The 24,234-nt window shown below is 38.9% G+C and overlaps 1 protein-coding gene and 12 non-coding genes across 17 annotated transcripts; all 13 read left to right on the top strand.

Moving 5' to 3' along the window:
• Positions 1-1,178: 1,178 nt before the first annotated feature.
• Positions 1,179-10,833, top strand: pyroxd2 (pyridine nucleotide-disulphide oxidoreductase domain 2). 5 transcript variants are annotated; one of them, XM_088422190.1, is made up of 17 exons: positions 1,179-1,636; positions 2,171-2,344; positions 2,650-2,669; positions 2,806-2,899; positions 3,878-3,951; positions 4,016-4,171; positions 4,260-4,413; positions 4,501-4,562; positions 4,641-4,738; positions 5,015-5,156; positions 5,241-5,375; positions 5,451-5,523; positions 7,026-7,179; positions 7,259-7,410; positions 8,247-8,353; positions 8,550-8,670; positions 8,826-10,833. In XM_088422190.1, the coding sequence occupies exons 2-17, from the start codon at positions 2,212-2,214 to the stop codon at positions 8,894-8,896; spliced, it is 1,746 nt and encodes a 581-aa protein (XP_088278316.1). In that variant the 5' UTR covers positions 1,179-1,636; positions 2,171-2,211; the 3' UTR covers positions 8,897-10,833. The 5 variants fall into 5 exon arrangements, with proteins under 5 accessions (XP_088278316.1, XP_088278317.1, XP_088278318.1 ...); XM_088422191.1 differs by having other exon boundaries at positions 1,179-1,513; XM_088422192.1 differs by having other exon boundaries at positions 1,179-1,393.
• A 3,442-nt stretch (positions 10,834-14,275) lies between these two features.
• trnag-gcc (transfer RNA glycine (anticodon GCC)) lies at positions 14,276-14,346 on the top strand. Its single transcript has one exon. It is a non-coding gene; the product is annotated as a tRNA-Gly (tRNA).
• Positions 14,347-14,906: 560 nt separating this feature from the next.
• On the top strand, positions 14,907-14,977 carry trnag-gcc (transfer RNA glycine (anticodon GCC)). Its single transcript has one exon. It is a non-coding gene; the product is annotated as a tRNA-Gly (tRNA).
• Positions 14,978-15,840: 863 nt separating this feature from the next.
• On the top strand, positions 15,841-15,911 carry trnag-gcc (transfer RNA glycine (anticodon GCC)). Its single transcript has one exon. It is a non-coding gene; the product is annotated as a tRNA-Gly (tRNA).
• A 231-nt stretch (positions 15,912-16,142) lies between these two features.
• trnag-gcc (transfer RNA glycine (anticodon GCC)) lies at positions 16,143-16,213 on the top strand. Its single transcript has one exon. It is a non-coding gene; the product is annotated as a tRNA-Gly (tRNA).
• Positions 16,214-17,405: 1,192 nt separating this feature from the next.
• trnag-gcc (transfer RNA glycine (anticodon GCC)) lies at positions 17,406-17,476 on the top strand. The gene has a single exon. It is a non-coding gene; the product is annotated as a tRNA-Gly (tRNA).
• A 230-nt stretch (positions 17,477-17,706) lies between these two features.
• trnag-gcc (transfer RNA glycine (anticodon GCC)) lies at positions 17,707-17,777 on the top strand. Its single transcript has one exon. It is a non-coding gene; the product is annotated as a tRNA-Gly (tRNA).
• A 1,493-nt stretch (positions 17,778-19,270) lies between these two features.
• trnag-gcc (transfer RNA glycine (anticodon GCC)) lies at positions 19,271-19,341 on the top strand. The gene has a single exon. It is a non-coding gene; the product is annotated as a tRNA-Gly (tRNA).
• Positions 19,342-20,216: 875 nt separating this feature from the next.
• On the top strand, positions 20,217-20,287 carry trnag-gcc (transfer RNA glycine (anticodon GCC)). Its single transcript has one exon. It is a non-coding gene; the product is annotated as a tRNA-Gly (tRNA).
• A 231-nt stretch (positions 20,288-20,518) lies between these two features.
• On the top strand, positions 20,519-20,589 carry trnag-gcc (transfer RNA glycine (anticodon GCC)). The gene has a single exon. It is a non-coding gene; the product is annotated as a tRNA-Gly (tRNA).
• Positions 20,590-21,781: 1,192 nt separating this feature from the next.
• trnag-gcc (transfer RNA glycine (anticodon GCC)) lies at positions 21,782-21,852 on the top strand. Its single transcript has one exon. It is a non-coding gene; the product is annotated as a tRNA-Gly (tRNA).
• Positions 21,853-22,082: 230 nt separating this feature from the next.
• trnag-gcc (transfer RNA glycine (anticodon GCC)) lies at positions 22,083-22,153 on the top strand. Its single transcript has one exon. It is a non-coding gene; the product is annotated as a tRNA-Gly (tRNA).
• A 1,493-nt stretch (positions 22,154-23,646) lies between these two features.
• Positions 23,647-23,717, top strand: trnag-gcc (transfer RNA glycine (anticodon GCC)). The gene has a single exon. It is a non-coding gene; the product is annotated as a tRNA-Gly (tRNA).
• The last annotated feature ends 517 nt before the right edge of the window (positions 23,718-24,234 follow it).

Below are 24,234 nucleotides of genomic sequence, written 5' to 3' on the forward strand. Positions count from 1 at the left end.
GTTTAGGTCCTCCGTCAGCGCCTCTTGAACAGGTGATTTGAACAGGTGATCGATGGTGGGCCAGCCTATGCTGTGAGGTCTGTGCAATCCAGAGAGGTAGGGGTGTGTGGTACTTGGTTTACGGGGAGGGGTATGGGCCTGCGGAGCATTCTTGGGTCCCTCGCTCCTGGATACTTCCCCTGTCAGAGATTTTCACTCTCCATCCCTTGAAACCATGGTGGGCTTCCTGGGGGTGTCCATTGAGAGGGAGGTGCTGTTGTGACCGAGTTTGAAGATCTGCCCCCCCCTCCACACACACTTTTTTTTTCTTTCCCCTTTGTAGCTGCTCGACTGGATGGGAAGTGTGCCAGCACACACCTTTTCATCATTGTCATTAATCTGGCTTTCAAAAGCTGGTAAGGGGAGCTTGTTACCAGAATATTTTCGCTTGTTGCCATTGCCTACGTTTCTTGGTACCTTTCCGCAGCTACACTTGCACCCATTCTAGTTCCCTATCGTATCCTTCACCTGGAACGTTACTTGTGAAGAATTGCTCTCACCTCGCCACGTTTCTGTTTATTTCCATGGGGTTGTTTTATTTCTTCTAGGCGTCTTGCTCCTTTCTCAGGCCTTCCATCCACCACAACAGTAAATGTTCTAAGTTATTTGACGTTGTTAAACTTTTGCAGTCATCGTTTTCTTGTTGCCTATTTTGCTCACGTCCTTCGTGCTTCCTTTGTTGATAATTTCAGTGTGGTTGCTTTGAATTGTCTATGCTGTTTTTGGGTCCATACATCTGCTCATGTACACCTAACAAAAGCAGCAGATTGATTTCTGATGTTTTGGGCAGTGTCTGTTTATATCCAGCTAAAAGCTTCAAAATGATTTTTGGACTGCATTTCGAAATGCAGGTGAACAATGTCCCCAAGCAGATTAACAAAGCAGTCTTTATGGCATATAAGTGTAACGTTCTGTAATGGTTAAAAATTAATTACCTGACCTGAATCCGACTGAGCATGCATTTCACTTGCTGGGAGAAAAAAAAAAAAAAAAAACTCAGGAAAAACGTCTGAAGAACAAGTGGGAACTGAAGTCAGTTGCAGTAGAGGCCAGGCAGCGCATCGACAGGAATGAAGTCCGGCATCTGGTGATGTCTATAATCTTTTACTTCTATTGTCATCTATTATTTGAAGTCATAGTGTTTTCGTGTTTGATGTGGTTTTTGTGTTAAATGTCAGAAAATATGATGTATTTGAACAATATTAAATGCTTTAGTGAAGGTCTTCAAAATACTTAAAATAAATATTTCAGTCATGTGAGTTTATTTTGTAATTTGCGGCGATGGCATCTGATTGAGTTCCAGTAGAATCACTTTGCCTATATGAGTAAAAATCCTTTCAAGTTCAGAAGATAGGTAACTACATTTCCTCAAATAGTGTTTATGTCTTTAAAAAGGAACACTCTTAGTCACTGAGCGAGACATAGCCATTTGAAGAATTGAAAGTGTTGCCAACCAAAAATTAGCAGCACTAAGGTTAGTTTAAACGTTGCACGTTTAACTGTTAAATTACGTAGTAGACTTTACGGTAACACTATCTTTATTGATAATTCCACAATGAATGTTAGTACGTCCACATTCTGATCGCTGCTGTTCCATGTAAGTACAATACGCGTATTTTACTATTCATTATCTGACGAATGGGATACAGTTTTATAGTATAGTTTATGTACTACGGTATGGAAGAGGCACCGAAAATATAACGTTTACTAAGGGGGTCAGATCTAGTAACGGGTCTCCTATCCCAGTTGAGCATATTTAGTAGGGGTTTGCAGATCTAGGAGACCGGCTCTCCTGTCCTAGTCGAGCATTTTTAGTAGGGGTTTAATGTAAATATTCGTACTCTGGTTTTGGTGATGTGGCCAGTTTTTTCTCAGTCCGGAACAACTGCGTCCTCGTGTGGTCAAACTAGATGATGACAAGCAATAAAAAAAAAACAAAAAACAAACGTTATCATCCATCGATTTATTGATCGTAACATTCAGGATTAATTGGTCGAATGTTTTTTTTTGTTTGTTTGTTTTTTTCGTCAGATGCTCCAAATGAATTGTATAGCGTATGAACAGCGTGACTAGTTGAATAGTAAACCTATTGTACTTGAACGTATGAGCCCGACACGTTTTCTCTTCTCAGTGGGCGATTTTAGGGGAGGGAATTGCGATTTTACTGTTGCAATGGCTGCTGCTGCAATGTGGACTCGTCGTTCACGGAAGGTCGCCACCGTCTTGCAAGGCTGTGTGGCGCGATGTACAGCCAACACACACACAGAATTTAAACCACGCTATGATGCACTGGTCATCGGGGGAGGTGAGAGGTCTGACCAATTTTGTTTAATATAATTGGAAAAAAAAAAGTTTAGTTGGACTTCGAAACCGCCATCCAACACTCTTGCAACTTTCATGCACGACAAGTCATGTTCGCAATTCTGTAATTGCCTTGTGGAAAATAACCTTTGTGGTTAATGTGTAACTGTAAATGCTTTGCAAAGTTGAGCTGCAGCTTGACCAAACTGGATTGGGAAAAATAAGTCCACGCAGCTCCTTTTGATACAAAAAAGAATTGATTTTCTGCTACTTTTAGTTCCGTTTAGACCCTTTTTAATGTCATTGCAGGGCACAACGGACTGGTGGCAGTGAGTGAAGACATATTTTTTTTGGTCAAAAATACCCACACAGTGTTGTATTCTGGCATTTGTGAGTCCAGGTCAAAGGTTTTGTTTGTTCGTGTGTGTGCGTGTGTGTGTGCGTGCGTGCGTGTACGTACACAAGGCAGCCTACCTTCAGAAGGGAGGTTTACAGACAGCAGTGCTCGAGCGCAGGCATTTGCTCGGAGGTGCTGCAGTGACAGAAGAGCTCTTCCCTGGTAAGATGTCGCCATCCTTTGGACAGATCATTTAAGAGTCCTCGGCTGCATTCTTGATTATTTTTCTTCTAATAAACAACATGGAAACAGGTGCCACATCAAATCAAGTCCACAGTTTTTTTTTCATTGTATTTATTTATTTTGAATTAAATTACATGGAAACAACAGGTGCCACATGAAATCAGACGGCTGGGTTTGCTCCCAGGTATTTACTGTAAAGTATACTGATACTGTTGTTTTTTGTATCAAATGACTATTTGCTTGTCTGCCATGATGGAGCTTGAAAATGAGAGGAAAACTTGGTATATAATGGAAATACGAGTGGACCAATTTGTGTTCATTTTTCTTAATTTTTTTTTCTGTATAACCACAATCCTTTAAATTGATACATTTTCCTTTTTTTCATTTTTTTTTATTTGATGCTCTAAAATGAGGGCTAAAATATTGCCAGTAGACAATTGTAACCACGCTGTACATGTATATGTAATAATTAGGTTTAGGGGTGCCAACACAAAAATTTCTACTGCCTGCCCCCTGTTGAAAGGATTAATGCAAAAATCTGGGGAAAAGCATGATTAAATATCAGGTTTTAAATATGTCAAAAATTGACAATATTTTAAATTTTGAATGGCAGCAGTAATTGAGACCGACATGGACTATATTCAACACCTATACGGTGTACCTCTCGACCTCCTGTTTGCAATCATTTAGAAGGGATAGTCATCATGTTTTGACAATGTATGCAATATTTTGTCCTCCTAGTGTTTTTTGTATGCTTTTCCTTTGATATCCCACATCAAAAACATAAAAAAGCCAGAGTTGGGTGACAATTTCTCCCAGTGGAATGCATGGCACATGTTCCCTTTAACAAGTATAACTGAAATCGGTTATTTTGGTTTTGCATGATTCTTGTAATGAAATGATAAATACAGATCTGATATCGTATAATATCATATAATACCACTTTTGTGCATGCAGGTTTTCACTTCTCCAGGTGCTCCTATGTGCTCAGCTTATTACGGCCACATATTCACACAGACCTGGAGCTGAAGGTAATCAATTCAAGTTGAACAAAAGCTTAACTTTTCAACCACCTTGTGTATCTTGTCTTCTCAGAAACATGGGCTGAAGGTGTATATGAGGGATCCCCATGCTTTCACCCCCATGTTGGAGGAGGGGCTAAGCGGGGCCACACCAAGGTCACTTACGCTCGGCTCTGATCTTGCTGAGAACCAGAAAGAGATTGGCAAATTTTCTCAGAAAGATGCAAAGGTGATTTAAACATTATGAGACATGCATGTGTTCTTTTATTTAAATGCTATGGTGTGTATAGGTCAACTTGAATTGTCTGTGTTATCAGGCTTTTCCAGAATTTGTTTTGCACCTTGAGAAGCTAGCAGGTGCTATCCACCCACTCCTGGATGCCCCTCCTGTTGACATTCCAGGTGTCACAACTGGCTCATTGAGGAAGAGGCTGGCTGCTGTTAGAACAATGAAGCCTGTTGTCAAATGTGGTGTGTAACATGTCTTGAACATCCTTTTAAACATTGATTTCAGAAAAATAACTCACCACAGGCTGTGTGTGTGTTTAATTATTATAGGGCTGAAATTGGGCCATAACATTCCAGAGTTTTATGAAATCCTAACAGCGCCAATCATGAAGGTATGTTATTTATCTAGCTGAATATTTACTACTGTTTCTAGGTGGCATCTTAAAGTGGCTTATATTTTCTTGCTTCAGATCCTCAATCGTTGGTTTGAGTCAGAGCCACTGAAAGCAACCTTGGCTACAGATGGTGTCATTGGGGCCATGACTAGTCCCAGCAATCCTGGTAGCGGGTGAGACGGCACATAAAGGAAAGGGAAATTCACCAAAGTTTTAACAATTTTGAGCTGTAGACAAGTGCTAAAAAAATGAACGGCCATGCCAACCAATGCTCCAGACTGTTCCATTTTGGAGGTCCCACTTTTAAAGATGTGAAAATATTAATGTGACAGATTAAGAAATGACAAGATGTTAGGATTGTATTTTTCTCTTCCCTTGCGCTCATCATAAACATCATTGGATCCCATTTGAAGCCATTGAATGGAATTTCAAACGTACACATGTTATAGGTATGTGCTCTTGCATCATGTGATGGGAGAGTTGGAGAAGGAGAAAGGTGCCTGGGGTTACGTTGAAGGCGGCATGGGAGGCGTGTCTAAGGCTTTAGCCAATGCCGCCCGATCTTACGGCGCAGATGTTTTCACAGAGAAGGTGTTGTTTATTTATGTCACTCACATAAATGTGCCACAACTGCATGATTATCATCTCCAATCGTGTTCTAATGTGTTACTACAGGATGTACAGCAAGTTATTGTCGACGCAGATGGTGCTGCCAGGGGAGTGGCACTGAAGGATGGCACAGAGATTCACAGTAGAATAGTACTTTCAAATGCTACCCCTTATGTCACATTCAAAAACCTCCTCCCACAGGTAAAACTACTCATAGAAAAGCAACATTGATGAATACATGAGATATATCTTTTCTTATTTGTTGTTGTTATCCAGGGTGCCCTTTCATCAGAATTGTTGAAAGCTGTTGATCAGATCGATTACACCTCACCTGTTACCAAGATCAACGGTAATTATTTGGGCACGTTATTAAAATGTAAAATTCCATTCAGGGAGAAAAACTCATTTCAAGTACAGTGCAATGGTAGTGTTACATATGGACAGAAAGATAGCAGGATTATTTACACAGCAAGGAACGGTTTTGGATGCCACACATGATAAGACAGAAGAAACTAATTTTCCCGAATATACCATCTGTTAAGAACAAGAAAAGTAACAAAAATGTTTTCCTTAAAATATAAATGATAAATTACTATTAATAATATAATAATAATAATATTAATAATAATACTATTAATAAAATCATTACATCATGTATTTGCAATTATGCAGTCTCAATACTTTCAAACAAACTTCATAACTGTACAGTAACAATAAAGTTCTCCCACAGTTGGAATATCTTGCCACTTGTCATTTACAGCTAAATTAAATTTTTGTACATTTTCACCAGGTTATGTTCAATAATTTTGGGCAAAAGTATGACTATTACATTTTTTTTTACATTAAGTTAAAATCTAAAATGTTAATCCATTGTTATCAAGTTTAATGAGAGCTAGATAAAAGGTTTAAAATGATAAGGGTCACACATAATTACAATTTGTAATCAGACAGGACGCAGGTTGGTGAACAAAACATTGAAAATTTATTACCGGAAAGGGCACACAACATGTAAGGACAAAAACGATAATAATCAAACTCAAAAACGCCTGATAACAGCAACCAAATACCACCAAACTGACATAAAAAAAAAAACAATATGAATAAGAATACAGCAAAACTCACAGGGTGGGAGGGCCAACAGGAGGACTCTGATCACAAAGTAGCAACACATTGGTAATAAATTGTGAAGGTATAAAGAAGCAAAACAAAGAATGGATACTAACCAACTCCTGATGCAAACAAAATCCATCTATCCATTTTCTATAGCCGCTATCCTCACTAGAGTCGCTGGCTTGCTGGTGCCTTTCCCAGTCATCTTTAGGCAGTCGGTGGAGGGCACGCTGGACTGGTTGCCTGCCAATCGCAGGGCACACAGAGACGAACAACCATTCACACTCACAATCACACACCACATTTGCAATCAGAAGTGTCCAATATACCTACCATGCATGTTTTTGGAGTGTCGGAGGAGACTCCACACAGGAAGGCTGGGCAAGCTGGATTTGAACCCGGGACCTTTGAACTGTGAGGCAGACTTGCTAATAGAAAATGGATAGATGGACCAAGTATCCACTCCGGCGGTTGGAATAGTTCCCACCGGGTTGTCACACAGGATTACCACAACACAAGAAGTACGCAATTGTGCTGGATAAATACTGATAAAAAGTAAGGTGCTAAAGGAGCAGAGGGGACATACATATGCCCCATGCCAAAGTATTTTAAAACGACTGAATGACTGTAATTGTGTGATTCAAAGTTTCTAATTTGTGTCATAACAGAAATATAAATAAGGACACCCATTCTATACTTACACTTAAACGTGACACCCCCACCCCTCATTGTTTTTCATAGTGGCAGTGGACAAGTTGCCAAACTTTCTTGCAGCTCCCACACCAGGAAATAAACCAGGACCTCACCATCAATGCTCCATTCACATCAACTGTGAGAATGTGGAAATCCTGGAGGCGGCCTACATGGAGGCGATGAATGGCCGTCCCTCAACAAGGCAAACTGGCTCCTTAATTCACTTGCACTCAGAACTGACTCTCTCATCTCATCCGTTTATCTTGTGTATTGTCCTTGAGGCCTATGATCGAGATGACCATCCCATCTGTTTTGGATCCCACATTGGCGCCCTCTGGCAGTCACGTAGTGTCAATGTTCACTCAGTTCACCCCCTTCTACATCGAGGGCAGAGAGTGGACTGACCAGGACAGAGAAGCATATGCAGACAACGGTTAGAAGTACTCGCAAAAGTGTCACAACACGATTAAAAGTCGTGTCGATCAAATGCATATCACTCAATTTCCTCAATTGTCTTCCATAACTGATCTTGATGAAATTACTCCAATCACTAGTTTTAAATATACAGTGTTCCCTCGTTACTTTGCGATTCCTCCCCTCCAGTCACTGCTTCGCATTTTTTTCCATGGAAAAAAAAAAAGCTTTATTGCCAAGAGACGCCCTGTGAAGGTTTTTTGCATGCCAAATAGACAAATCGACAGTAATAGCACATGCCACGGGCACTTCTCAGACATCAACCAAGAGTGGATCCCAAACATGATAACAGGGAAGTGGAATTTACATTCGAAATTCCAATTTATTACAATGGCATTTGTAACAACTCCTTCAGCTGGACATTTTCACTCTCCTGTGAGATTCATTCGGAGATAGCTACTACTGAGATAGTTGTAATCAGATCCTGCTCTGGAATTGTAACCCACTCCTGCCCTCATTAGTCGATGTCACGCCGGGACCCAATCACGTGTCACTTAGGACATACGCATGCATGAAAATTTCTGGTGTGTGGAGGGGGGCAGGGGTGTCCTACTTGGCGGATTTCCCTTTTGGTTTTTGGTACCCATCAACTGCAAAAAATGAGGGAACACTGTCTATATTTCGAAAGGGAGTGAAACATTGTAAATATGGAAACACACTGGCTACACCATGTACTGGTTACATAATGTGCAGCTTACTTGTGTATGGTTGTCAGAGACAGTAATAATGTTTGAATTGAAATCTGTTATACTTGAACTTAACTTGTTAAAATCTATCTGCGTTTGTTTCATTCAGTGTTTGACTGGGTGGAGAAATATGCCCCTGGATTCAAACAGTCAGTGTTGGGCAGAGACATCCTGACTCCACCTGATCTGCAGAGTATTTTTGGGCTCACCGGAGGGGTAAACACTTGTGATTTGTTTGACACTAGCAACTGTTTAAACACGCCCATGTAGTTAAATGTCATTCAACGCTGCTGTAATGTAAATGACTGAGTGTTTGCATTGAGTCAGCATATTCGCTCATTAATTGCAGTTACAAGACACAGACTGTTGATTTCCATACCAAAGTGAATAAAATCTGAAATCTGCTTGACAGAATATCTTTCATGGATCAATGTCACTGGACCAACTGTATCTAGCGCGACCTTTGCCCTCACTCTCAGGCTATCGTACACCAGTTAAAGGCTTGTATCTTTGTGGCAGTGGCAGTCATCCAGGTTTGCTTTAAACTAAGACTGATATATATATATATATATATATATATATATATATATATATATATATATATATATATATATATATATATATATATATATATATATATATATATATATATATGTTTTATTTTTGTTTTTGTTTTTTCATTTTTTAGGTGGAGGTGTGATGGGGTCTCCTGGGTGGAACGCTGCACTAATGGCAATGTCAGATCTAAAATCTCGCTGACAAACTCGAACATTGTGCCCTAAAGGCACTCCTGACACACCAGTCTGATCATACGCTATGTTGTGTACACTTTCTGACATACAAAGCTATATCACTAATCCATAATTCGTTGCTCGGCTGTTGACGTGGCTGGCTTGCAAATAGCAAAAATTGACATATATTTAAAGGCCATTGTAGTTACATGCAATTGTAATATTTTTATCCCCTCTATTTTTTTAATAAGTGAGAATTATTCTCAACAAGTGTTTTCCATGGAAAATGACCCCACCCCTCAAAAAAAAAAAAGAAAATATGTGTCCAACGCCAAGTAAGTATGACGGCATTATAATCTTAACGTGTGGGTGTCAAAGGTTCTACAGGTCCCTAGTGTAAAAACGTGCAGTCAAAAAAAATCACATTTGCAAGCATTTAGGATTGCATGCATGGTGCCAATTTGAACCGCTACCTGTTTTGACAACCTATCGTAATTTTAGCATTCCAGTATTTTTAGTGCTTTATCTTTGATGTAAAAATATTTAAGGTCCAAATTTGCTCAAAGTGACACCCATGGGTTGCGTATTTCAGGGCCAATTCAGCCAGGGCGGTCCATTTTTTACTAACAAGCTCAGTGTATGTATTTTTTATGAACAAAATATGTGGCAGACTGGTTAGCATCTGTGCCTTTTAGTTCAGAGGTCCCAGGTTCAATTCAAGTTCGTACCCGGCCTTCCTGTGCGGCGTTTGCAGTTTCTCCTTGTGTTTGTGTGGGTCTTTTCCCACATTTCAAAAACATGCACGGTAGGTGTGTTGGACACTCCAAATTACCCTTAGATGTGATTGTGAGTGTGAATGGTTAATTGTCTCTATGTTTCCTGCAATTGGCTGGCATGACCTTGACAAAGCAGGGCAGGAAATATTACTACAGTGCTTGCCATTACTCTTTGGTGGTGTTGTCTGGCATCAATCGCCTCCCAAAATTGGGGTGTCCCAGAATTCATTGAAAACACCTTAAAACACTCCTTTGAGTTTTTATTGAGGTAGAATTTTAGTATAAACATTTTGCATACAGACCTATTATCATTATAACCTAGATTTATATAGCACCTTTCATGGAAGCCAATGTCGCTCTACATAGCACAGTACAAACACACAGTAACCAGTGGTGGTGGTAAACTACGTTGAAGCGTCTTGCCCAAGGACACAACAACACGTGACACGTGAATCGAAAAGCCGACCCCTCGTAGCGTGAGTGAGATAATTACAAGTAAGAGATCATTACAATAGTGCAATCTTACCACACATTAATAAACTTAACTCTTTAAAATGTTTTATGAACTTAGATTCTGTAATACATGCTTGATACTATGAATAAAATACTGGTACCAACATACTCTCATCATTTCCAAACATGAATCTGTTGACTGCTTTTAATTTGAAATCAAGTAAACCTGAATTAAAGTTGAGAAGCACTCGCCCTTGTTTACAATATGGGGACAGCAAACATTTAGGGTTGTTACATGCCAGGAATAATTTTCTGGTCATGTTATAATGCCAACCGGATTTCATAGTGAATAATATAAATACATCTACAGGTAACTTCCCCATGATACACATTAGGCTGTTTGAATAGCACATATGAAGGAAAAAGTAGGAGTGCCAGTGATATACACTATATACTGTATACAGTAGTTTCACGGGTTCCATGTTAATGGTTGATAGTTGGCAATCTGAACTATGACACGAGTAATCTGAGTTCAAATCTTGGCTGAGCTTTACCAGCTACGGTTTCCTTAGAAAACTTTATTGCATGCATCAAGTACTTCACAACCTTTTTTCTTTTCAATTATGTACCCCTGTGAATTTTTTTATAGGTATGTGCTCTTGCATCATGTGATGGGTACCCCAAAACCAGATCAAATTTTGGATGTAATAAATAAATAAAATAAAACAATCATGTACCACAGTTTTTTTGTTTTAGGGATTTTGCTGTATGTTCAAGTGGTGGGTTTGTTGGTTCACGTGTCTTGTTCCTGTTTTGTTGCCCTCATGTCTGTCCTTGTTAGTGCGATTGTGTCCACCTGTCTTTGTGTCAACCAATCAGCTTCCATTGCCTATTGTTCCTGTCCAGCTGTTGTGTGTTACTTTCATTAGTGTTTAGTGTATTTAGTTCCCAGGTTGTTTTGAGTTAATTGTAGGATCATTATCTATGTAGTTCTGTCCAAGAGTTGTACTTGTGACATATTCAACCACTCCAGAATGTTGGATAAATGTACCGTATTTTCTGGACTATAAGCCATACCGGTATATAAGCCACAGGAGCAAAATATGAGGGAAAAAAAAAGATTTTTGTAACGGATAAGCCACTCTGGACTATAAGCCACAGGTAATAACATGAGATATTGTTATGGATAACCCCGAGACACGAGTGGGTTGAGGACCCCGACACGACACGCTGGGTTCAGCTTCAAGGATTTATTAACAAAAATCGCACGGCAAGCATGGGGAAAAAGGTGCAACAAAAAGAGAGACCAAACAGGTCTAAACAATTAAGTAGTCTGGCACAAGGGGACGAGGTCAGCAGGAGGACAATCAAAAAACTAGGAACAACAAAAAAACCCGGAGGAGTAGCAAAAGGCAAACGAGAAACGAAGCAAAAAGCATAAGGCAAAGTACAAAACAAAATGCGCGACTGCGGAGACTCAGGACTAGAAAACACTGGGAACGACTAACGCTTCATTGAAGAGTGGCTCATGGAATAACCCAGCGATTGTCCTCCTGTGCCGGCCGCCATAAGTAAGGCCTTGATGACGATGGTCGTCAGGTGCGCGGCCAGTGACCCCGCCCTCTCGCCGTGGCAGGAGGACCTCGCCTACAACAAAAGACATGATAAGCCAGGGATGTGACAGATATTTATGCAAAAAGATGGTACATGGAAGTTATTTTATATATATATATATATATATATATATAAATATATATATATATATATATATTTATATATATATATATATATAAAACATATTTTTAAAACTTTTTGAGCAAATCCATTGGTTAACATCTTTTCAGTTCCATTGATTGGTTGTTCCATAAATTGAAACCTCGAACAGATACACATATTTGCTTGCTGGTGCCTACCAAAAAAAATAGAAATAAATAACAACAAAAGATAAGCCACACTCGACTATAAGCCAAATGGCTCAAATCATGAGGAAAAAGTCATGGCTTATAGTCCGAAAAATACTGTAAATTGATAATTGTCACAGACAACAGTGTGCATTCATATAAAACAACAAAATGAAGCAGTCCATCCATCCATTTTCTTCCTCTGAATCTGGGGTTGGGCTGCAGCTTTATAAGGGAAGCCCGGACCTCCCTCTCAGTGGCCACTCTGTCCAGCTCCTTTGGAAGGACCCTCTGGCGTTCCCAGGCCAGCTAAGAGATATAACCTCTCCAAAAAAACTGTGTCCTGGTTTGATCCCGAAGCTTCCTCCCGATGGGACACACCTGTCCAGAAAGGCTCCTGAGAGGCATCTTAACTAGATGCCCCAACTACCTCAACTCATTTTAAACTCAATTCCCAGCCAATGCATTTAAGCTTTATTGAAAAAAGTAAAAAGCCTTTGAGGTAAGAGTTCTTTTGATAGTTGAAAAGTTGACTACAATGTGAAATTTCCAAGTCAGATCTTTAAACAAAGGCAAGAGTCTGCCTTTAAATTGAGATTTCTGTGAGAAAGTAAAAAAAATCCCATTCCTGATAACCCTTTTCTAAGATATTTCTTGTTTAAAATTCTGAATTATTCCTAATTTTTTGAAGTAGAATGACAACATAGTTCCAGCAGCATTGGTTGTTCAGTGGCACAATTTTCGTTTGCCGTGCTAGAGGCCCTGTTTCGATTCCCGGTCAGAGCATTTAAACTACATAGAAAAATGGAAATCCTTTCAGTTGAAAGTTCTGTTTGCAGTCAAAAGATTTGACTACAATAAGAGATTTCCAAGTCAGACCTTAAACCAAAGGCAAAATTCCACCTTTAAATTGAGACTTCTGTGATAGTCATAAGTTCATCCTGACAACCCTTTTCTGAGGTATTTTTTTGTTCAAAATTCTGAAATAACCCTATTTTTGTGTTATAGAATGCAGCATTGGTTGTTCAGTGGCACAATTCTCGTTTGCCAGGCAAGAGGCCCGGGTTCAATTCCCGGCCAATGCATTTGGGCTTTATCGACAAAATAGAAAGCCTTCGAGGTGAGTGTTTTGTTTACAGTCGAAGATTTGACTACAATGAGAAATTTCCAAGTCAGACCTTAAAACAAAGCCAAGATTCTGCCTTTAAATTGAAATTTCTGTGACAACGTCATAAATGCCATTCCTGATAACCCTGTTATAAGATATTTCTTGTTCAAATTTCTGAATTATTCCTATTATTTTCACATAGAAATACAACACCTTCCAGCAGCATTGGTTTTTCAGTGGCATAATTCTCGTTTGCAATGCAAGAGGCCCGCGTTCGATTCCCGCCAAATGCATTTAAGCATTATAAAATACGAAGGGAAAGCCTTTGAGGTGAGTGGTCCATTTACAGTCGAAGATTTGACTACAATGAGAAATTTCCAAGTCAGACCTTAAAACAAAGCCAAAATACTGCATTTTAATTGAGAATCTGTGGGAACATCATAAATCCCATTCCTAATAACCCTTTTATAAGGTATTTCTTGTTCAAAATTCTGAATTATTCCCAATTTCTTGGTGAGAATGACATCACCTTTCAGCAGCATTGGTTGTTCAGTGGCACAATTCTCGTTTGCCATGCGAGAGGCCCGGGTTCAATTCCCGGCCAATAGGTTTGGGCTTTATTGACAAATGGAAAGCCTTCGAGGTGAGTGTTTTGTTTACAGTCGAAGATTTGACTACAATGAGAAATTTCCAAGTCAGACCTTAAAACAAAGCCAAGATTCTGCCTTTAAATTGATATTTCTGTGACAACAACATAAATGCCATTCCTGATAACCTTTTTATAAGATATTTCTTGTTCAAATTTCTGAATTATTCCTATTATTTTCACATAGAAATACAACACCTTCCAGCAGCATTGGTTTTTCAGTGGCAGAATTTTCGTTTGCAATGCAAGAGGCCCGCGTTCGATTCCCGGCAAATGCATTTAAGCATTATAAAATACGAAGGGAAAGCCTTTGAGGTGAGTGTTCCATTTACAGTCGAAGATTTGACTACAATGAGAAATTTCCAAGTCAGACCTTAAAACAAAGCCAAAATACTGCATTTAAATTGAGAATCTGTGGGAATATCATAAATCCCATTCCTAATAACCCTTTTATAAGGTATTTCTTGTTCAAAATCCTGAACTATTCCCAATTTCTTGGTGAGAATGACATCACCTTTCAGCAGCATTGGTTGTTCAGTGGCAGAATTCTCGTTTGCCATGCGAGAGGCCCGGGTTCAATTCCCGGCCAATGCATTTGGGCTTTATCGACAAAATGGAAAGCCTTCGAGGTGAGTGTTTTGCTTACAGTCGAAGATTTGACTACAATGAGAAAATTCCAAGTCAGACCTTAAAACAAAGCCAAGATTCTGCCTTTAAATTGATATTTCTGTGACAACAACATAAATGCCATTCCTGATAACCCTTTTATAAGATATTTCTTGTTCAAATTTCTGAATTATTCCTATTATTTTCACATAGAAATACAACACCTTCCAGCAGCATTGGTTTTTCAGTGGCAGAATTCTCGTTTGCAATGCAAGAAGCCCAGGTTCGATTCCCGGCCAATGCATTTAAGCATTATAAAATACGAAGGGAAAGCCTTTGAGGTGAGTGTTCCATTTACAGTCGAAGATTTGACTACAATGAGAATTTCCAAGTCAGACCTTAAAACAAAGCCAAAATACTCCATTTAAATTGAGAATCTGTGGGAACATCATAAATCCTATTCCTGATAACCCTTTTATAAGGTATTTCTTGTTCAAAATTCTGAATTATTCCCAATTTCTAGGTGAGAATGACATCACCTTTCAGCAGCATTGGTTGTTCAGTGGCAGAATTCTCGTTTGCCATGCGAGAGGCCCGGGTTCGATTCCCGGCCAATGCATTTGGACTTTATTGACAAAATGGAAAGCCTTTGAGGTGAGTGTTTTGTTTACAGTCGAAGATTTGACTACAATGAGAGATTTCCAAGTCAGACCTTAAACCAAAGGCAAAATTCCACCTTTAAATTGAGATTTCTGTGATAAAGTCGTAAGTTCCATTCCGGACAACCCTTTTCTGAGGTATTTTTTTGTTCAAAATTCTGAAATAACCCTATTTTTGTGTTATAGAATGCAGCATTGGTTGTTCAGTGGCACAATTCTCGTTTGCCAGGCAAGAGGCCCGGGTTCAATTCCCGGCCAATGCATTTGGGCTTTATCGACAAAATGGAAAGCCTTCGAGGTGAGTGTTTTGTTTACAGTCGAAGATTTGACTACAATGAGAAATTTCCAAGTCAGACCTTAAAACAAAGCCAAGATTCTGCCTTTAAATTGAAATTTCTGTGACAACGTCATAAATGCCATTCCTGATAACCCTGTTATAAGATATTTCTTGTTCAAATTTCTGAATTATTCCTATTATTTTCACATAGAAATACAACACGTTCCAGCAGCATTGGTTTTTCAGTGGCAGAATTCTCGTTTGCAATGCAAGAAGCCCAGGTTCGATTCCCGCCAAATGCATTTAAGCATTATAAAATACGAAGGGAAAGCCTTTGAGGTGAGTGTTCCATTTACAGTCGAAGATTTGACTACAATGAGAATTTCCAAGTCAGACCTTAAAACAAAGCCAAAATACTGCATTTAAATTGAGAATCTGTGGGAACATCATAAATCCTATTCCTGATAACCCTTTTATAAGGTATTTCTTGTTCAAAATTCTGAATTATTCCCAATTTCTTGGTGAGAATGACATCACCTTTCAGCAGCATTGGTTGTTCAGTGGCAGAATTCTCGTTTGCCATGCGAGAGGCCCGGGTTCGATTCCCGGCCAATGCATTTGGACTTTATTGACAAAATGGAAAGCCTTGAGTTGAGTGTTTTATTTACAGTCGAAGAATTGACTACAATGAGAGATTTCCAAGTCAGACCTTAAACCAAAGGCAAAATTCCACCTTTAAATTGAGACTTCTGTGATAAAGTCGTAAGTTCCATTCCTGACAACCCTTTTCTGAGGTATTTTTTTGTTCAAAATTCTGAAGTAACCCTGTTTTTGTGCTATAGAACGCAGCATTGGTTGTTCAGTGGCAGAATTCTCGTTTGCCATGCGAGAGGCCCGGGTTCGATTCCCGGCCAATGCATTTGGGCTTTATTGACAAAATGGAAAGCCTTCGAGGTGAGTGTTTAGTTTACAGTCGAAGATTTGACGACAATGAGAAATTTCCAAGTCAGACCTTAAAACAAAGCCAAGATTCTGCCTTTAAATTGAAATTTCTGTGACAACGTCATAAATGCCATTCCTGATAACCCTTTTATAAGATATTTCTTGTTCAAATTTCTGAATTATTCCTATTATTTTCACATAGAGAGAAAACACCTTCCAGCAGCAATGGTTTTTCAGTGGCAGAATTCTTGTTTGCAGTGCAAGAGGCCCGGGTTCGATTCCTGGCCAATGCATTCAAGCATTATAAAATACGAAGGGAAAGCCTTTTAGGTGAGTTTTCCATTTACAGTCGAAGATTTGACTACAATGAGAAATTTCCAAGTCAGACCTTAAAACGAAGCCAAGATACTGCCTTTAAATTGAGAATCTGTGGGAATATCATAAATCCCATTCCTAATAACCCTTTTATAAGGTATTTCTTGTTCAAAATTCTAAATTATTCCTAATTTCTTGGTGAGAATGACATCACCTTTCCGCAGCCTTGGTTGTTCAGTGGCAGTATTCTCGTTTGCCATGCGAGAGGCCCGGCTTCGATTCCCGATCAATGCATTTGGACTTTGTTGACAAAATGGAAAGCCTTTGAGGTGAGTGTTTTGTTTACAGTCGAAAATTTGACTACAATGAGAAATTTCCAAGTCAGACCTTAAAACAAAGCCAAGATTCTGCCTTTAAATTGAATTTTCTGTGACAACGTCATAAATGCCATTCCTGATAACCCTTTAATAAGATATTTCTTGTTCAAATTTCTGAATTATTCCTATTATTTTCACATAGAAATACAACACGTTCCAGCAGCATTGGTTTTTCAGTGGCAGAATTCTCGTTTGCAATGCAAGAAGCCCAGGTTCGATTCCCGGCCAATGCATTTAAGCATTATAAAATACGAAGGGAAAGCCTTTGAGGTGAGTGTTCCATTTACAGTCGAAGATTTGACTACAATGAGAATTTCCAAGTCAGACCTTAAAACAAAGCCAAAATACTCCATTTAAATTGAGAATCTGTGGGAACATCATAAATCCCATTCCTGATAACCCTTTTTTAAGGTATTTCTTGTTCAAAATTCTGAATTATTCCCAATTTCTTGGTGAGAATGACATCACCTTTCAGCAGCATTGGTTGTTCAGTGGCAGAATTCTCGTTTGCCATGCGAGAGGCCCGGGTTCGATTCCCGGCCAATGCATTTGGACTTTATTGACAAAATGGAAAGCCTTTGAGGTGAGTGTTTTGTTTACAGTCGAAGATTTGACTACAATGAGAGATTTCCAAGTCAGACCTTAAACCAAAGGCAAAATTCCACCTTTAAATTGAGACTTCTGTGATAGTCGTAAGTTCCATTCCTGACAACCCTTTTCTGAGGTATTTTTTTGTTCAAAATTCTGAAGTAACCCTGTTTTTGTGCTATAGAACGCAGCATTGGTTGTTCAGTGGCAGAATTCTCGTTTGCCATGCGAGAGGCCCGGGTTCGATTCCCGGCCAATGCATTTGGGCTTTATTGACAAAATGGAAAGCCTTCGAGTTGAGTGTTTTGTTTACAGTCGAAGATTTGACTACAATGAGAAATTTCCAAGTCAGACCTTAAAACAAAGCCAAGATTCTGCCTTTAAATTGAATTTTCTGTGACAACGTCATAAATGCCATTCCTGATAACCCTTTTATAAGATATTTCTTGTTCAAATTTCTGAATTATTCCTATTATTTTCACATAGAGAGAAAACACCTTCCAGCAGCATTGGTTTTTCAGTGGCAGAATTCTTGTTTGCAGTGCAAGAGGCCCGGGTTCGATTCCTGGCCAATGCATTTAAGCATTATAAAATACGAAGGGAAAGCCTTTTAGGTGAGTTTTCCATTTACAGTCGAAGATTTGACTACAATGAGAAATTTCCAAGTCAGACCTTAAAACAAAGCCAAGATACTGCCTTTAAATTGAGAATCTGTGGGAACATCATAAATCCCATTCCTGATAACCCTTTTATAAGGTATTTCTTGTTCAAAATTCTGAATTATTCCCAATTTCTTGGTGAGAATGACATCACCTTTCAGCAGCATTGGTTGTTCAGTGGCAGTATTCTCGTTTGCCATGCGAGAGGCCCGGGTTCGATTCCCGGTCAATGCATTTGGACTTGGTTGACAAAATGGAAAGCCTTTGAGGTGAGTGTTTTGTTTACAGTCGAAGATTTGACTACAATGAGAAATTTCCAAGTCAGACCTTAAAACAAAGCCAAGATTCTGCCTTTAAGTGGAATTTTCTGTGACAACGTCATAAATGCCATTCCTGATAACCCTTTTATAAGAGATTTCTTGTTCAAATTTCTGAATTATTCCTATTATTTTCACATAGAAATACAACACCTTCCAGCAGCATTGGTTTTTCAGTGGCAGAATTCTCGTTTGCAATGCAAGAAGCCCAGGTTCGATTCCCGGCCAATGCATTTAAGCATTATAAAATACGAAGGGAAAGCCTTTGAGGTGAGTGTTCCATTTACAGTCGAAGATTTGACTACAATGAGAATTTCCAAGTCAGACCTTAAAACAAAGCCAAAATACTGCATTTAAATTGAGAATCTGTGGGAACATCATAAATCCTATTCCTGATAACCCTTTTATAAGGTATTTCTTGTTCAAAATTCTGAATTATTCCCAATTTCTTGGTGAGAATGACATCACCTTTCAGCAGCATTGGTTGTTCAGTGGCAGAATTCTCGTTTGCCATGCGAGAGGCCCGGTTCGATTCCCGGCCAATGCATTTGGACTTTATTGACAAAATGGAAAGCCTTTGAGGTGAGTGTTTTGTTTACAGTCGAAGATTTGACTACAATGAGAGATTTCCAAGTCAGACCTTAAACCAAAGGCAAAATTCCACCTTTAAATTGAGACTTCTGTGATAAAGTCGTAAGTTCCATTCCTGACAACCCTTTTCTGAGGTATTTTTTGTTCAAAATACTGAAATAACTCTATTTTTGTGCTATAGAATGCAGCATTGGTTGTTCAGTGGCAGAATTCTCGTTTGCCATGCGAGAGGCCTGGGTTCCATTCCCGGCCAATGCATTTGGGCTTTATCGACAAAATGGAAAGCCTTCGAGGTGAGTGTTTTGTTTACAGTCGAAGATTTGACTACAATGAGAAATTTCCAAGTCAGACCTTAAAACAAAGCCAAGATTCTGCCTTTAAATTGAAATTTCTGTGACAACGTCATAAATGCCATTCCTGATAACCCTTTTATAAGATATTTCTTGTTCAAATTTCTGAATTATTCCTATTATTTTCACATAGAAATACAACACCTTCCAGCAGCATTGGTTTTTCAGTGGCAGAATTCTCGTTTGCAATGCAAGAGGCCCGGGTTCGATTCCCGGCCAATGCATTTAAGCATTATAAAATACGAAGGGAAAGCCTTTGAGGTGAGTGTTCCATTTACAGTCGAAGATTTGACTACAATGAGAAATTTCCAAGTCAGACCTTAAAACAAAGCCAAAATACTGCATTTAAATTGAGAATCTGTGGGAACATCATAAATCTCATTCCTGATAACCCTTTTATAAGGTATTTCTTGTTCAAATTTCTGAATTATTCCCAATTTCTTGGTGAGAATGACGTCACCTTTCAGCAGCATTGGTTGTTCAGTGGCAGAATTCTCGTTTGCCATGCGAGAGGCCCGCGTTGGATTCCCGGCCAATGCATTTAGGCATTATAGACAAAATGGAAAGCCTTTGAGGTAAGCATTCTGTTAATAGTTGAACATATGACTACATTGAGATATTTCCAAGTCAGACCTTAAAACAAAGCCAAAATACTGCATTTAAATTGAGAATCTGTGGGAACATCATAAATCCTATTCCTGATAACCCTTTTATAAGGTATTTCTTGTTCAAAATTCTGAATTATTCCCAATTTCTTGGTGAGAATGACATCACCTTTCAGCAGCATTGGTTGTTCAGTGGCAGAATTCTTGTTTGCCATGCGAGAGGCCCGGGTTCGATTCCCGGCCAATGCATTTGGACTTTATTGACAAAATGGAAAGCCTTGAGTTGAGTGTTTTATTTACAGTCGAAGATTTGACTACAATGAGAGATTTCCAAGTCAGACCTTAAACCAAAGGCAAAATTCCACCTTTAAATTGAGACTTCTGTGATAAAGTCGTAAGTTCCATTCCTGACAACCCTTTTCTGAGGTATTTTTTTGTTCAAAATTCTGAAGTAACCCTGTTTTTGTGCTATAGAACGCAGCATTGGTTGTTCAGTGGCAGAATTCTCGTTTGCCATGCGAGAGGCCCGGGTTCGATTCCCGGCCAATGCATTTGGGCTTTATTGACAAAATGGAAAGCCTTCGAGGTGAGTGTTTAGTTTACAGTCGAAGATTTGACTACAATGAGAAATTTCCAAGTCAGACCTTAAAACAAAGCCAAGATTCTGCCTTTAAATTGAAATTTCTGTGACAACGTCATAAATGCCATTCCTGATAACCCTTTTATAAGATATTTCTTGTTCAAATTTCTGAATTATTCCTATTATTTTCACATAGAGAGAAAACACCTTCCAGCAGCAATGGTTTTTCAGTGGCAGAATTCTTGTTTGCAGTGCAAGAGGCCCGGGTTCGATTCCTGGCCAATGCATTCAAGCATTATAAAATACGAAGGGAAAGCCTTTTAGGTGAGTTTTCCATTTACAGTCGAAGATTTGACTACAATGAGAAATTTCCAAGTCAGACCTTAAAACGAAGCCAAGATACTGCCTTTAAATTGAGAATCTGTGGGAATATCATAAATCCCATTCCTAATAACCCTTTTATAAGGTATTTCTTGTTCAAAATTCTAAATTATTCCTAATTTCTTGGTGAGAATGACATCACCTTTCCGCAGCCTTGGTTGTTCAGTGGCAGTATTCTCGTTTGCCATGCGAGAGGCCCGGCTTCGATTCCCGATCAATGCATTTGGACTTTGTTGACAAAATGGAAAGCCTTTGAGGTGAGTGTTTTGTTTACAGTCGAAAATTTGACTACAATGAGAAATTTCCAAGTCAGACCTTAAAACAAAGCCAAGATTCTGCCTTTAAATTGAATTTTCTGTGACAACGTCATAAATGCCATTCCTGATAACCCTTTAATAAGATATTTCTTGTTCAAATTTCTGAATTATTCCTATTATTTTCACATAGAAATACAACACGTTCCAGCAGCATTGGTTTTTCAGTGGCAGAATTCTCGTTTGTAATGCAAGAAGCCCAGGTTCGATTCCCGGCCAATGCATTTAAGCATTATAAAATACGAAGGGAAAGCCTTTGAGGTGAGTGTTCCATTTACAGTCGAAGATTTGACTACAATGAGAATTTCCAAGTCAGACCTTAAAACAAAGCCAAAATACTCCATTTAAATTGAGAATCTGTGGGAACATCATAATTCCCATTCCTGATAACCCTTTTTTAAGGTATTTCTTGTTCAAAATTCTGAATTATTCCCAATTTCTTGGTGAGAATGACATCACCTTTCAGCAGCATTGGTTGTTCAGTGGCAGAATTCTCGTTTGCCATGCGAGAGGCCCGGGTTCGATTCCCGGCCAATGCATTTGGACTTTATTGACAAAATGGAAAGCCTTTGAGGTGAGTGTTTTGTTTACAGTCGAAGATTTGACTACAATGAGAGATTTCCAAGTCAGACCTTAAACCAAAGGCAAAATTCCACCTTTAAATTGAGACTTCTGTGATAGTCGTAAGTTCCATTCCTGACAACCCTTTTCTGAGGTATTTTTTTGTTCAAAATTCTGAAGTAACCCTGTTTTTGTGCTATAGAACGCAGCATTGGTTGTTCAGTGGCAGAATTCTCGTTTGCCATGCGAGAGGCCCGGGTTCGATTCCCGGCCAATGCATTTGGGCTTTATTGACAAAATGGAAAGCCTTCGAGTTGAGTGTTTTGTTTACAGTCGAAGATTTGACTACAATGAGAAATTTCCAAGTCAGACCTTAAAACAAAGCCAAGATTCTGCCTTTAAATTGAGACTTCTGTGACAACGTCATAAATGCCATTCCTGATAACCCTTTTATAAGATATTTCTTGTTCAAATTTCTGAATTATTCCTATTATTTTCACATAGAGAGAAAACACCTTCCAGCAGCATTGGTTTTTCAGTGGCAGAATTCTTGTTTGCAGTGCAAGAGGCCCGGGTTCGATTCCTGGCCAATGCATTTAAGCATTATAAAATACGAAGGGAAAGCCTTTTAGGTGAGTTTTCCATTTACAGTCGAAGATTTGACTACAATGAGAAATTTCCAAGTCAGACCTTAAAACAAAGCCAAGATACTGCCTTTAAATTGAGAATCTGTGGGAACATCATAAATCCCATTCCTGATAACCCTTTTATAAGGTATTTCTTGTTCAAAATTCTGAATTATTCCCAATTTCTTGGTGAGAATGACATGACCTTTCAGCAGCATTGGTTGTTCAGTGGCAGTATTCTCGTTTGCCATGCGAGAGGCCCGGGTTCGATTCCCGGTCAATGCATTTGGACTTGGTTGACAAAATGGAAAGCCTTTGAGGTGAGTGTTTTGTTTACAGTCGAAGATTTGACTACAATGAGAAATTTCCAAGTCAGACCTTAAAACAAAGCCAAGATTCTGCCTTTAAGTGGAATTTTCTGTGACAACGTCATAAATGCCATTCCTGATAACCCTTTTATAAGAGATTTCTTGTTCAAATTTCTGAATTATTCCTATTATTTTCACATAGAAATACAACACCTTCCAGCAGCATTGGTTTTTCAGTGGCAGAATTCTCGTTTGCAATGCAAGAAGCCCAGGTTCGATTCCCGGCCAATGCATTTAAGCATTATAAAATACGAAGGGAAAGCCTTTGAGGTGAGTGTTCCATTTACAGTCGAAGATTTGACTACAATGAGAATTTCCAAGTCAGACCTTAAAACAAAGCCAAAATACTGCATTTAAATTGAGAATCTGTGGGAACATCATAAATCCTATTCCTGATAACCCTTTTATAAGGTATTTCTTGTTCAAAATTCTGAATTATTCCCAATTTCTTGGTGAGAATGACATCACCTTTCAGCAGCATTGGTTGTTCAGTGGCAGAATTCTCGTTTGCCATGCGAGAGGCCCGGTTCGATTCCCGGCCAATGCATTTGGACTTTATTGACAAAATGGAAAGCCTTTGAGGTGAGTGTTTTGTTTACAGTCGAAGATTTGACTACAATGAGAGATTTCCAAGTCAGACCTTAAACCAAAGGCAAAATTCCACCTTTAAATTGAGACTTCTGTGATAAAGTCGTAAGTTCCATTCCTGACAACCCTTTTCTGAGGTATTTTTTGTTCAAAATACTGAAATAACCCTATTTTTGTGCTATAGAATGCAGCATTGGTTGTTCAGTGGCAGAATTCTCGTTTGCCATGCGAGAGGCCTGGGTTCCATTCCCGGCCAATGCATTTGGGCTTTATCGACAAAATGGAAAGCCTTCGAGGTGAGTGTTTTGTTTACAGTCGAAGATTTGACTACAATGAGAAATTTCCAAGTCAGACCTTAAAACAAAGCCAAGATTCTGCCTTTAAATTGAAATTTCTGTGACAACGTCATAAATGCCATTCCTGATAACCCTTTTATAAGATATTTCTTGTTCAAATTTCTGAATTATTCCTATTATTTTCACATAGAAATACAACACCTTCCAGCAGCATTGGTTTTTCAGTGGCAGAATTCTCGTTTGCAATGCAAGAGGCCCGGGTTCGATTCCCGGCCAATGCATTTAAGCATTATAAAATACGAAGGGAAAGCCTTTGAGGTGAGTGTTCCATTTACAGTCGAAGATTTGACTACAATGAGAAATTTCCAAGTCAGACCTTAAAACAAAGCCAAAATACTGCATTTAAATTGAGAATCTGTGGGAACATCATAAATCTCATTCCTGATTACCCTTTTATAAGGTATTTCTTGTTCAAATTTCTG

This window comes from Hippichthys cyanospilos, chromosome 8 (genome assembly GCF_059441005.1).
Source record: "Hippichthys cyanospilos isolate Australia breed blue-spotted pipefish chromosome 8, RoL_Hcya_1.0, whole genome shotgun sequence".
NCBI classification, from domain to species: Eukaryota; Metazoa; Chordata; class Actinopteri; order Syngnathiformes; family Syngnathidae; genus Hippichthys; species Hippichthys cyanospilos.